At 37.4% G+C, this 14,168-nt stretch overlaps 1 protein-coding gene across 1 annotated transcript; it reads right to left on the reverse strand.

Annotated features, from left to right (window-relative positions):
- Positions 1–118: 118 nt before the first annotated feature.
- On the reverse strand, positions 119–7,939 carry LOC138197758 (adhesion G protein-coupled receptor E1-like). The gene is made up of 23 exons (XM_069148645.1): positions 7,912–7,939; positions 7,228–7,266; positions 6,958–7,128; positions 6,754–6,849; positions 5,882–6,013; positions 5,504–5,644; positions 5,077–5,223; positions 4,807–4,953; positions 4,686–4,723; positions 4,414–4,494; positions 3,758–3,787; positions 3,502–3,664; positions 3,305–3,418; positions 3,028–3,203; positions 2,966–2,968; positions 2,718–2,927; positions 2,248–2,451; positions 1,816–2,057; positions 1,646–1,712; positions 1,169–1,260; positions 641–800; positions 399–455; positions 119–214 (listed from the first exon to the last, which is right to left on the reverse strand). The coding sequence occupies exons 1-23, from the start codon at positions 7,937–7,939 to the stop codon at positions 161–163; spliced, it is 2,592 nt and encodes an 863-aa protein (XP_069004746.1). The 3' UTR covers positions 119–160.
- Between the last annotated feature and the right edge of the window lie 6,229 nt (positions 7,940–14,168).

A 14,168-nucleotide genomic window follows, 5' to 3' on the forward strand; every position in this document is an offset into this window, starting at 1 on the left:
ATGTTGAAATACAGACCACCATCTGTATTCACAAGCTCATATTTTGTAGAAAGCAGAATTAATAGTGCAATATAGTTATAGTGACATGTTTGTCTGTTATATTTCTCTTCTCCCTGCTTCCTCATCACTCCATCAAGCTTACTCATCATCCCTCCTTCCCTCACCTCTGTTCCTCAGGTTTGTCCAAATCCTCAGAAACTGAAGGCGCATCTTTCTGTTGAAATAAATCATGATAATTATAATCAGTTTTCTGATTAGGAAATTTCCTAAGAGGTCCATTCATGTTGAAATGGATGGACTGGGCTACATTTAATTTAAATATCTATTTTGTTTTAATTGATAAGACTTGATATTTCTATGACTGCTTGCGATCATGTATTGCGTTTACAGAGACTCACCACAGATCTGTCTTTTCCACAAGAGCTTGTCAGCCACCTTATGTACTCCTCTCGCACCTGATAGACACAGTTTAAACACAAGTCTACAGTTTAGTTTGGTTCTGGGGAAAAAGGAGGGCAAATCAAAATGTTACAACAAGTGTGTAACAAGTGTTACATTGGAATTAATCTATTGTCAGATGTTCATTGAAATGTGAAAGAGCGAGACAAAGAAAGTACAGAGTGATCTATCTGGAGATTACCTCCTTGTTGAGCAGACAGTGTACGATGAAAAGAAAGGTGCCCTGCTGGGAGTTGAGGAAAATGAAGAGGACCTGGAAGAAAAGGTTTGTCTGGTACAGACCCAGAATCCATGTACAGCCCAGAATGACGAACTGGGCCAGGATTTTGAACACAATCACCCTGGAAAAACATATAGTAAATGGCCACAGAGTAGAGTATTTCAAAACCTTTGATTATGTTGACAATCATTTAACAGTTGACAAAATACATTTGATAAAGGAAGTGCTGGCATGTTTTCTAATCTGGACCCTGATCTAAATGCAAATCTAAACCCAAATGTGACCAGTTTCCAATCCCTAATCCAACTCTAATTGGTGTCTATGTCAACTACCATTATAAAATCCATGTCAGTTTATACTACTTTTCACTCTGCAGAATGTGAAGTAAAAATATCAAATTGTGTAATATATCAATACATTCTGCATTAATTGTCACCTTCAACTTTTCTGAAAAAAATACAAGGGTGGGATAACCTTAAGCACTCATACCTGGTGTCTTTGGATTGGGAAACATCACTTTTCATGTTGGCCAAGGTGGGTCTCAGACTCCACATAGTAGCACAGAACAATATCCAGTTCATCTGAAATAAAACAAAAAAAAACAGCAACACACAGGCTGAAAAAATATCTGTCTAGCATCCAGACACATTTTCAACTCAATTGCAATAATTCCAACACCTGTCCCTTCTATCTGATTTGTTCTGCATTGCCTGGCATTGCAGGATGCTTCAGCATGTGTCCCAGAGACAGTTTTGTCTGTGGATTGCATCGCATTTCATTGTTCCTCACCTTAAATCCAGCAGGGCATTGAGAGAATTTCAAAAGACACATTTTGTATCACCTTTAATAGTTTGTCAAAAGTCATCTAAAAATAAGTCCAGAAAATGTTACCAGGCTAAACTGACCCTCAGCTCTTATTTTTGTTGAAAAAGATAGGATATAGTTGCCAATAGGCAAAATACTCACTGCAAGGATTACAATAACAGGGCCTGTTAAAGCCCAGTTGAAATTGCGTTGTGTAGAGAGCCAGCAGCTGCAAAGGAATGAAAGAAATAAACAATCCTTTCAACTTAAAACACCATTAAACATATAAAAAGATATGAATGAAAGCATTTGTTGATGGTAGTCCTACTCACACCTCAGCCTCTGTAGCACCATATCCATCAGAATATACCAGTGCAGAAGCACCCACAATCACAAATGGAACACCATAGCCAATCAGGTAGAGAAGTGGCCATGGGAGGCCGTCTCTCTGGATGACCTGCACCTTGGAGAGCCTTCGAACCAGCAAGTAGAGCTGTATGGCCTCCAGCAACATCCACACAAAACTCGCAACAACTAAGAAATGGAGAAGCCCTGCCATGACGGTGCAGGCCAGCTGTTGAGACACATAAAGCAAACCTTGACTTAAATAAATTAAAGTTAAACCTTTATGCAAAGTTGGAAACATGCACAAGAGAAAATTCATAGATATTTCTTTTAGTTTTTGGTCAAAGTTAATAAAAATGTGAGGACCAGTGAAGAATATTGTTTAAAACATGAACAAATATTAGCAATATAGTTTTTACCTCATCTTCAGTATATTCATCATTCCACAGTAGTAGTAGATGTGATAAGGAGAGACTGAGACAGAGGTGAAGACGGGCTGTGTTGTTAATTTTGGGGTTCCAGCTGCATAGGAGGAAGGTAAAGATTGCCAGACCAAAGAAGAATAGTCCGACAATCACACAAATCCGGTTTAGCCACTCTAAGAACGGACTTTCTGGTGGAGGCTGAAAATGCAGATATACATAAAAAGATTTAATAAAATGTAGAACTATAGAAATACAGTAGAATTATTGTGAAAACCATTAACACTGTTTGCCACGTCACATCTGTGGTGTTTAGGGCAGATAACTAAGAACACAAACACATTAACTCACAGCATTCTGGTAAAATCCCATCGTCTCCCCCAACACACTACCATATTTTTAAATGTGTCAATGCATTCTCTGACCTTAAAAACCTATTTTATCATTTTCATAGAAATCTGATATACCTCGCCAATCTGCATGATGAGGGCAAAGGTAGAAAGGTGGGAGCAGCTGCAGATTGTGTAGTTTTCATCAGAGTATGTAACCCAACAGCCCTCGACTGACCAACTCCTGGTCTCTCCACTCATTTCTGTGTTATCCTCTTCTCCCTCTTCTTTGTTCTTGCTTTTGTCTTCCCAGTACACACAAGTGACTATACCAGATGCAGGTACTTTCTGAAAAACAAAGAGAAACAGAGGCAGGAACAATGAACAGTCTGCGTGTTTTTCATTGGATTGATAAGATAGTTGTACAATTGAGATACTGCAGCTGTACCTTCTTGTGCTGGATGGTAAAGTTGACAGGCTCTGTGAGGTTGGTGTGGTTTAATTTTGGTAATATGACCGTGAAAACATCCGAATACATCTCTGTCTTGTTCTCTGTTTTGAAGTATTGATGACTAAGAAGACTCTCCATCCCATTCAGTGTCATGATGGCAGCTGATGCAGAACCTTGGAGTGTCCACATCACAAAAGAGCATGGATTTAAGACAAGGTTTTCATTTTGGCAATGCTGTAAGAGTCATATTCATCTTAATAATCTACTCTCTCACCATTGTTGGCACTGGCAAAAGCCTGCAAGTTGATTTCCATGATTTGTCCTTTAGTGGAAAGGGAGGCCCTGCTGTTGTCATCACTCCCTGGACCAATGGCCAGTAGGCTCAAATCTTACACATGGATGAGAATTGTTTTACTTCACGTTCAAAAAGACTTCAAATGTAGCCCGTCAGGATAATGGAACTGCTCTTACCTACTGTTGAAGTCTGCACTGATGTTTTGGTTTGATTCTCAGTTGGTGGAATGATTGCAGAAATCAAAAGGTCTGAAATGTCGAGAATCATACTGCCGGTCTCCCCATCTCCTTCACTACTCACCCTGATTGTTCTGGCACGCGGTCCAACACCTGATACCTCCTGCAGGAAATACAATCTATGAAATCAATAAATATTACAAAAACAGAATATTAAAAATAGTATGAAGTTATAATTCTGTTGGATAGGAAGTACCATGGATGAAGAAAAGCAGTTTGAAACTGTCTGCAAAGACATCAAGAAGAACAGAGGAAATGGTGTTAGAGAAAACATAATTGCAGAGCATCACATTATGTATTTAGTCAGGGACTGTGTCATCTGTCTCTACATTTAAAACAGACCTAGCTACAATCGTGGATGAATTTGTTGGTACCCTTAACAGCTCATTGAAATAAACCTTCATTGCTCCAGAAAAGTGATGATATCAAAGGGGATTTTTCATGTATATGAGTATAGCAAAGACTGCATGAAAAATCACACATTTTTGCTTCTTCAACAAAAATTATTCAGAAATGGCTTCGACAGATTTGTTGGTACCCTCAGAAAAAGTTTGACATCATTCGATAACAGTTCTATTTTACACTAATTGTTTTCTTTGCTTGGTATCACACATCTTTAATCTCGTAATCATCATCTTGTAGTCATTTCGCTTATTTAAATGGAGGAAAGTGTGTCATTGTGAGCACCAAACTGAACACGGAGCAGAGAAAGCAATTTGGTCAGTTTTAAATTATTTCTGAGAGTATTGAGTTTTTCTTTTGTCAATGAAGGATACCAACAAATTCACCCATGACTATATGGCTTGCTCTAAGATTGTTACCAACAGTAAGTCATAGTTTTCAGATACATACCGCTTCTGGCAAGGTGACACCTATGTTGTTCTTAAGTTGTTGATCCATATTGCCAAGGAAAGCTCCCTCTTTTGTCTGACCCTGCAATGAATGGGTGAGCTGAGTATTTCTTTACTATACTGAATAGTGAGATTTCCCTTTTTAGGGAACTAAAGCTTTATTTTAAGAACCTGAAATTTGCTTGCTTTATTATTATACTGAGATACTCCGACATATCTTACACGAGAAAGAAAGTTGGACATATCTAGAAGAAAAATGTCAATGGGTCTTACCTTAGCAGGTTCGATTTCATCGAGAATATCTTGAAGACCTGTCAATAATGTAGAAAATATTGTATATGAACTATCAACATTTTTATAAATCTTAATTATCTTTAATCCTTACTTCCCTTACTTTTACAAAATGAGATGCCTATTTCCCACACGATTCCAGTTGAGGGATAGTATCCATCAGGACAAGAACAATAGAAGGTGCCCGGTACATTAGTACACACAGTTTGTTTGCCACATATACCAGGTGTCTCAGTGCACTCATCTATATCTGTAGAGGAAAGAGAAAACACACGGGATTTTTTTTTTTTTTGGTTTTGGTCATTGGATCCATTTGCTGCATATCGGCATGTCAGAACCACACTGTGCAGAGATAGTGAACAAGAGCACGCACCTGTGCATGGGTTAGATTTGCTGGCTATAACATCTGGCTTGTTCAGCCGATAACCAGGGAAGCAGGTACAGATATAAGATCCAATTGAATTTTGGCAGTTAGAATTAGGGCCACAGACTGTTGCATCTTCAACACACTCATCGATATCTATAGAAATATACAAATTAAAATAACATATTAAACAAAAGGAGCCATACATACTTGTCAGAGAAATCACAAAAGTATATATGCATATTACATAGTACTCGCTCACACACATTTTAATCCATGTTCTCGACAGAATCTTTTGAGATTATTAAACTCCCACCAAGATCAGCCTTTCTGTGTTCCTGTTTTATTTACTGCTACCTCATGAGCCCCTCAGTATACACGTGATATATATAGGCAACAAAGCAGTGAACATATCAATCTAATATTTTAATGGTACCTGTACACTGGTTGGACCCTCCAGGTGGTAGATCTGTCCCATTGAAACCCTCCAAACAGGCACAGATGTATTCTCCGGGGATGTTGATACAGGTGAGGTTAGGACCACAAATTCCAGCAGTTCTCTCACATTCATCAATGTCTGACAAAATGGGACATTGTAAACAAACTCCACACTTTAAGAGCACATAAGGCCTCTTTATGTACGTCTTATATGTACCCAATACAATAGGATGCATGCACAATCCTATGTCCAAACAAACATGTCCATGTACTCGTCCTGAAGATTATAACTTCCCATAATTTCAGAAACTTGTGACATTAGGGTTGTTTATTTTATATAAATATATATCTTTTGAGTTGGATATCCTGTACTTACCAACACAACCAAATGAATCTGGAGTAGGTAGGTGTTCTGGGGGGATTTCATACCCATTAACACAAATACAGCCCCCATCCGGAGTGCACTCTGCAAGTGGTCCACAGGAGTTTGGCTTACAGTCATGATGATCTAAACAGAGATAAAATGATTATAGAATTATCACATAAAGAATGACAATTTAAAAAAATAACCCTTGACCAACCTTTATCACTTGTAAAAGTTAGTGAGTATGGGCAACTAAAGAAACTTTGATATTAATTATATGTAGTCACAGATATGGAACATTTACATTGTTTATTTAAAGTAATGCAATGATAATGTCACATCTTATATTATAGTGGTCAAGGTGTTTGTTGTTGGTTTCCAAAAATAATAGATAATTTAAAAAAATAAACTCCAATGATATAAAATAATAGATACAATAATAATATATGAATGACTATTCAAATGACATCAATAGAAAAACTGTATTTATTGTAACTTTTTCTTGAAACTGACAGTCACACAACCCAGAAATATTTGTTGCCATATAGAACTATACAAAGAGACTGACCATACCACACATTGAGAAATTACTCTTTATATTTTCACTATTTCAGCCATTTGGTAAGCAAATGGAAAATAAAGCACGCAACACCATTCTTGGAGAACTTTAAATTTCAAATGTTTGATTAAGTTATTAATTCTGGATTCGACAGAGCTGTTAGCTTTAATTGGGTGAATGTATTTAGTACGTTTCAGTTTCTTTATTCCTGGCAAGTTTGAGATAACCTGAGAATGTTGACAATTAGCTTTGTGGAAAAAGCAAGAGAAGTCTTTCATGTCTTGACAAAGAAATAACGGGATTAAAAGAGTTAGCTGCAACTCACAGATTACGTAACCCGTAGCAATGGCGACAGAGTGGCGGGATAATGGTTTGTGCACGTAGAATCCTCCAGGACACAGAACCACACTCACATAAACACCTGGCCCAAAACAAGTTCCATAATGAGCATGAGCAGTCGCTGTTGTGGGGGTTACAGACTCAGTTGTTGGATATGGAGTTGAAATATACGTTATATGGATTGTGCCACCCCGGATGTTAGCAAAACAGTTTGAAACAACTCTATCTCCCCCAATCCCTGTGAAGCGCCACCAATGATTAACAAGATGTCCATCTGTTTTAGGAAAACCAGGGAAAGAAGTAGATGTAAAGTCTCGGTTGCGCCACGAGTCAGTTAGGTTGGTGTAGCCATCACAAGAACCTGCAAGTAACAAGTAAACAGTAGTAGTCATCATGGTTATTTCACCCAATGTTTGAGGATATTTTGCTGTGTCTCTATTTAAATGGTATTAATCCGTACCAGGAGGAAAATCACAACACACAGGGATGATAAGTAAACCTGAAAAATAGAGAAACGAGAGTGAAGAATTTGTCGGTGCTTGCCTTCTTTTTTTTTTTTTTTTTTTTTTGCAATATATTGTGTTCTGTTTTTACATTTTCAACAGCAAGCAGCAAAAAAAATAAACTTGACACTTATGGTTTTATGGTCCCATTTTGTATAAATTCAGATGTCCATTTCTTTTTTTTATATAAAACTAATCTAGATGCCACATAAATGCCGTGAAAGTTTAAAAATGTTCAGTCCAAAAAGAAACATACATATTTAACAACGATGCTGTTTGGAGTTCTAGGAAGAAGCTCAAGACAGAAGATGTAAAAGTATTGAGATGGTTTTTAGTACTTAAAACCACAAAAATATCTTCTCATGGATATGAAGCAAATGAAACACCAAAAAAAACGTAAAATATGCGACATTTAGGTTTTTAATGCCATATTTTGATGTTCCTTCAAGTATCAGTCATTTCTTCAGAATGCTTTCATGAGAAGTCACGAATCATATTATGTTCCATCATTAATAACACTATTTTCAAATGAATACTAGCAGCACTGGCATATAGATTCAAAATTAGGACTAGTCAGATATAATAATGATAATAAGCTTGGAGGTTCTCACATATCTGTACAAAAATACAAATTCACTTACCCAGGAAAAGTGAGGATGCACAGTCCATCATGACATGTCAGGTCCACAGATCAGTCCTGACTGTGTGAAGTCTTCTGTGTACAACTCGCCCACCAACAAAAAAATCGGTTTGACGTTTGAAATCTCAGGTTTGCAAATGCCAATACAGATGATGTTCTTCCTGGGCTCTTGGTTTGGATCAGTCGGTATATAACTGGGTTGACATTTGCCGGTATAAGCTCCAGGTGTGTTGTTGCAGACAGAATCGGGACCACAGACAGTTGAGTTGAAACACTTATCAATATCTGAAGAAGGAACACTTCATGTAATTAAACAGAAATTTGCCCACTTGCAGATTACTTTCAGCTCACCATATATTTTTTTGACTACAAAAGGTCTAATTAATGGATTATTCTTTAAGCACTGCATATTAGACACATCTAGATCTACAAAAAAACAAAACAAATATTCATCCTGAAAATCATAAACAACCATAATTTCAGTAAATCGTGGCAATATGGTTGTTTAATATTACAACATAACTTATTGTTTTGGATGTATACTTAACGACACAACCATATGAATCTGGAGTATGCGATCTGCTGGGATTTCATATCCATCAACACAAAAACCTTTCAGACTACACTCAGAAAATGGTCCACAGGAGTCTGGTTTACAACCCTTATGATCTAAACAGAGATAAAACAATTACAACATGTTTTTGAAGGGCAATTTCCCCTACAAATGACCAGCCTTTTATCACTTCTAAAAAATTGTAGGTACTGGCAACTAAAGCAATTTTAATAGCATATTATGAATGGGCCCAGATTCGGGACATTTACTTTGCTTCTTTTAAGTAAGCAATAATTGTGTCACACCCATGGTTGTTGGGGTTTTTAACATCATTGTTGTTTTTTATGCAAAAGTTCGCCAATTCTTGAAACTGCATTTTACATGACCCAGGAACCATATGCAACCATACAAACAGCTGTTCAACAAAGAACAATATCCAATAGGTATAACACGTATCAAAAATGTACTCTACTTTACACTAAACTTGGTGCACTTCTCACTGCATGAGGTGGACAGCATTGCCTGAAACCCAACCATTTAGAAGTAGCTGCTTAATTTTGCAAGAAAGTCTCCTGCCATCACACAAGGCTCATTAAATCGGGCCAACTCTGATACATTTCTGCAAACTTTCTTTGCTGAGCTCACTATTTGAAGTTATCATCTCTGTAGTTACAAGATTAAGTTCTTTAACAGCAAACTGTCTATTAAATTTTAGTTTCTATCAAGGTGTGTGACATATTTTACATAGATGTATTTTTAGGCTGTAAGATTTCGTTTTAATTTAGTCATGTTTTCTAACCTCTATATTTAGGTCTAATATGCATGTAATGTGCCTTTTTTGTGTATTTTGACAATGAAATTGAAAACAAAGCATTGCAAGAGTTAGCTGCAACTCACAGGTTAAGTAGGCTATACCATCATATGGGTATGCTAATGGTGTGAATATGTGGAATCCTCCAGGACAGAGACACACATATATACATATATATATATAAAATGGATGAGTTCTATGCTGACCAATTTTACCAGAAGTAGTCTTCTTTTTAGGGGTTATAGACAAAGAATTTGGAAAACTAGATGAAATATAAATATAATTTTGTTTTGGTGCCATAATAAGCTCTGAAGCATGATGTTGTCTCCTCCAATACCTGTGACGTGCCACCACTGGTTGAGACGATGGTGATCACCTCTAGGATAGCCAGGGAAAGAGGTAGATTTTAACTCTCACTTGCGCTATGGCACAGTTATGTTGGTGTATCTATCACAAGAACCTATAAATAACAAGAAAACATTGATAGCCGTGTTGGTTAGTTCACTCACTGTTTGAAAGTGTTTTTGTGTATAACTATGTAAATTCATTCAAACCAGGAGGAAAACTACAATAGACAGGGATGATAAGTAAACCTTAAAAAAAAAAAAAAAAAAAAAAAATTAAAACAACATTGGAAAGTGAATATTTTGCTGGTGCCCTGGACAAATTTGCGAAATGTTATGTGAATTTGATACATGTTCAACAACAAATAACAAAAAGCAAGAAATTTGACACTTTACATAATTAATTCACATCATTATAGGCCTCAATGTTTTTTGAAATACATGTCATTTCTTCATAAGATTATAATTAAAAGTCTCACATTTAAATAATAATCTTTATTTGATTTGAACTGAATATTTTCACATCAAAATTAGCAGCACTCACATATTAATTTAAATTAGGAACAGATATGCTTCCTTCAGTTAAAAAGTTTGGAGATTCTCACAAAAATACAAATTCACTTACCCAGAAAAAGTAACAATTCAGAGTTCATCATGGCATGTCAAGTTCACAGATCAGTTCTAATAGTGTGAAGTCTCCAAAGTAAACCTTATAAACCAACCAAGAAAGGTTTTTTTAAAGGTGTCATGCAAATGCAAAGAACAATGCAAATTCCCTGACTTGTTATGTTGAATAAATTAATGGAGAAAAGAGAATGAAGTAGCCTGCACCTATTATTCAATGTGTGTCAGGATGTACTGTGCATCCGGAAAGTATTCACAGCACTTCACTTTTTACACATTTTGTTATGTTACAGCCTTATTCCAAAATGGATTAAATTCATTTTTTTCCTCAAAATTCTACACGCAATATCCCATAATGACAAAGTGAAAATAGTTTGTTTAAAATTTTTGCAAATCTATTAAAAATAAAGAACGAAAATATAACACGTACATAAGTATTCACAGCCTTTGCTCAATATTTTGTTGAAGCACCTTTGGCAGAAATTACAGCCTCAAGTCTTTTTGAGTATGATGCTATAAGCTTGGCACACCTATTTTTGGACAGTTTCTCCCATTCTTCTTTGCAGGACCTCTCAAGCTCCATCAGGTTGGATGGGGAGCATCGGTGCACAGCCATTTTCAGATCTCTCCAGAGATGTTCAATCGGGTTCAAGTCTGGGCTCTGCCTGGGCCTCTCAAAGACATTCACAGAGTTGTCCCGAAGCCATTCCTTTGTTATCTTGGCTGTGTGCTTCGGGTCGTTGTCCTGTTGGAAGATGAACCTTCGCCCCAGTCTTCTCCGGAGCGCTCTGGAGAAGGTTTTCATCAAGGATGTCTCTGTACATTGCTGCATTCATCTTTCCCTCCATCCTGACTAGTCTCCCAGTTCCTGCCGCTGAAAAACATCCCCACAGCATGATGCTGCCACCACCATGCTTCACCGTAGAGATGGTATTGGCCAGGTGATGAGCGGTGCCTGGTTTCCTCCAAACATGACGCTTGGCATTCAGGCCAAAGAGTTCAATCTTTGTTTCATCAGACCAGAGAATTTAGTTTCTCATGGTCTGACAGTCCTCCAGGTGCCTTTTGGTAAACTCCAGGTGGGCTGTCATGTGCCTTTTACTGAGGAGTGGCTTCCGTCTGGCCACTCTACCATACAGGCCTGCTTGGTGGAGTGCTGCAGAGATGGTTGTCCTTCTGGAAGGTTCTCCTCTCTTCACAGAGCAACGTTGGAGCTCTGTCAGAGTGACCATCGGGTTCCTGGTCACCTCCCTGACTAAGGCCCTTCTCCCCCGATTGCTCAGTTTGGCCGGGCGGCCAACTCTAGGAAGAGTCCTGGTGGTTCCAAACTTCTTCCATTTACGGATGATGGAGGCCACTGTGCTCATTGGGACCTTCAATGCTGCAGACATTTTTCTGTACCCTTTCCCAGATCTGTGCCTCGATACAATCCTGTCTCGGAGGTCTACAGACAATTCTTTGGACTTCATGGCTTGGTTTGTGCTCTGACATGCACTGTCAACTGTGGGACCTTATATAGACGGTGTGTGTCTTTCTAAATCATGTCCAATCAACTGAATTTACCACAGGTGGACTCCAATCAAGTTGTAGAAACATCTCAAGGATGATCAGTGGAAACAGGATGCACCTGAGCTCAATTTTGAGTGTAATGGCAAAGGCTATGAATACTTATGTACATGTAATTTTTTTCATTTTTGATTTTTAATAGATTTGCAAAATTTTCAAAAAAAAATATTTAACATTGTCATTATGGGGTATTGTGTGTAGAATTTTGAGGGGAAAAATGAATTTAATCCATTTTGGAATAAGGCTGTAATATAACAAAATGTGGAAAAAGTGAAGCGCTGTGAATACTTTCCGAATGCACTGTATCTGCTGCCTTCTTTCTGTAATTTAGATCTGACAGATTTCACTGCTGTCTTTACATCTAGACCATTAGACCAGGTCCAGATCAAAACCCACTTTACTTAGACTACTTAAATCTAGAGAAGATTTTCCCAGAGAACCCAGGGACTCTTTGAAATAGTTTCAGTTTTGTGAAACCTATATTCTTTTTGTAAAATTGCTAAAAAAATGACATTTTACTGTTTGTTTGTTTTTCTTAACAAGTCAAGTCCACAGTCTGCCCAGGCAAATTAAGAGCTGCCAATATGAGGGAAAAAAAGAAGACTTGGTGCCTGATTTATTAAGATCTCAAATAAAGGGTACTAAATTGCGTGTTCCTTCCAAAAGTTTGCCATTTTTTTTGCACCCGTTTTGCGGGTGATTTACTAAGAGTAATTGCATCACTGATATCAGGTGCAAATCATTGTATTTCAATAAGGGGTTTGGTGTGTTAAAGTGATTCCAGCAATGGAAAACAGAGCGACCGCAAAAGGAAAAGGAAATCTGATCCCATTGAAATTAAGAAATATAAATATAACAAGAACAAAACATGATATAGGAGATTATTAGCATGAAAGTCAATACTGTGGGAAAAACCAAAAGGCGGGAAAAAAAAGGCTTGCTGGTGTTAAATGGTTCTATTTGCATTTCCCCTCCCAGTATTTTGCACCTTCAAGCAGAAATGCCCAATATTACATATACATGCAGTCAAACACACACAATGGACAACACGTGTTAAATTGCACATTTGAAAGACACAATCCTCACTGCACGTTGTTCGTAAATGTGCTTGGACATTTTTTTGCAGGTGGTGTGGAGTTTGCACGTGATTTTCACATGCAAACCATTAGCAAATCAGGCCCTTGGTTTCATTATAGGTAAATCACACATTTGAATGCCTTATTTCACTATTTTCTGCGTATTGCAATAACTGAGTCTGGCCAAGCTAGCACCAACAGATAGGCTGTAGGCGCTAGCCTGCATGTATATTCTTCACACACCACACCACCCACCAACACGGGTAAATACTGAACCTCGAGGAAACACTGTTTAGTTATTATGCCGCTTATCTCAGAAACCTACTGCAAATCAGTTTGAATGCAACTTTAATTTTACTTTTACGATCTATATCTGTCAAAAAAAATGTGTTTATATCATTTTCACTTGACAAATGCACATTTAAAAGACATTTTAGAAAACACAAGACATAGGACTAAACTTTTTCAAATTGTTATTATCCATATAAACAGGTTTGTGGTCTTTATGGACATATTAAGGGCGCATTCAAAGCACGATAACAAAAACACGAGTCTTGTTTTCAGGGGATGTTACAAGAAAAACATTCTAACTATAAAAGTTGTATTCCACATCTGCCAATAGATTTGCCTAAATCATCACATTGAGCTTTTAACAAGCCGCAAGAGCTTCTGAAAAACAATAATATCAGCAGAGGACGAAGACGTCGCCATGAATTTCTGAGGGTTAATTGTCCTCTAAGACACGCGCTAGCTGTGGGCCTGTGACTTACCTGTTGCAGCGTAGCACAGCACACCACATGACATGCACAACTACAGAGAAGGTGAACAGAAAGCTTCTGCTTTTCTGTGAAAATCTTATAGCTCGAGAATAACGTTGTCCGGTCAAAACCATTTGAATACTATATGGAAAAATTCAAGGTCAAAAAGGTCTGGCTGTATTTCAGTAAAAAACTGGAAAAACTTGAAAGAGAAAAGAAGTTTATTATGGATTCAAAACAATAAAAATCACAAATGGAAAGCACAAAATGTGTATAAATGAGTGAAAAAAAAAAATCATTGTGTTAATGTCTTGCAGGAGTCATCTTAATAAACAAATGTATAGTACAGACTCAAATCTTACATTGGTGAGTATACGCTCTTGCCCTCATTATCTTGAAACTTTGGCTGCTCACCAGATTATAGTGTGTTCACATAAACACAGAGCTATCCGCTAATATTGCAAAAGGTAAAAAATAATCAGCTTTCCTCAACAATGATGTGAGCAAAAACATGCTGATTCCATGG

Source organism: Embiotoca jacksoni, unplaced genomic scaffold (assembly GCF_022577435.1).
Source record: "Embiotoca jacksoni isolate LCO1_2020_lvr unplaced genomic scaffold, fEmbJac1.0.p SCAF_15, whole genome shotgun sequence".
NCBI lineage: Eukaryota > Metazoa > Chordata > Actinopteri > Embiotocidae > Embiotoca > Embiotoca jacksoni.

Bases quoted from the DNA above. Each gene is read 5' to 3' on its own strand.
- LOC138197758 (XM_069148645.1), bottom strand. From the start codon at position 7,939: ATGGACTGTGCATCCTCACTTTTCCTGG. The intron at 5,645-5,881 runs GTAAGTACAGGA...CCATTTTGTCAG, and splicing joins AGATTCATTTGGTTGTGTTG to ACATTGATGAATGTGAGAGA. The intron at 456-640 runs GTAATCTCCAGA...TGTGTCTATCAG, and splicing joins ACTGTCTGCTCAACAAGGAG to GTGCGAGAGGAGTACATAAG.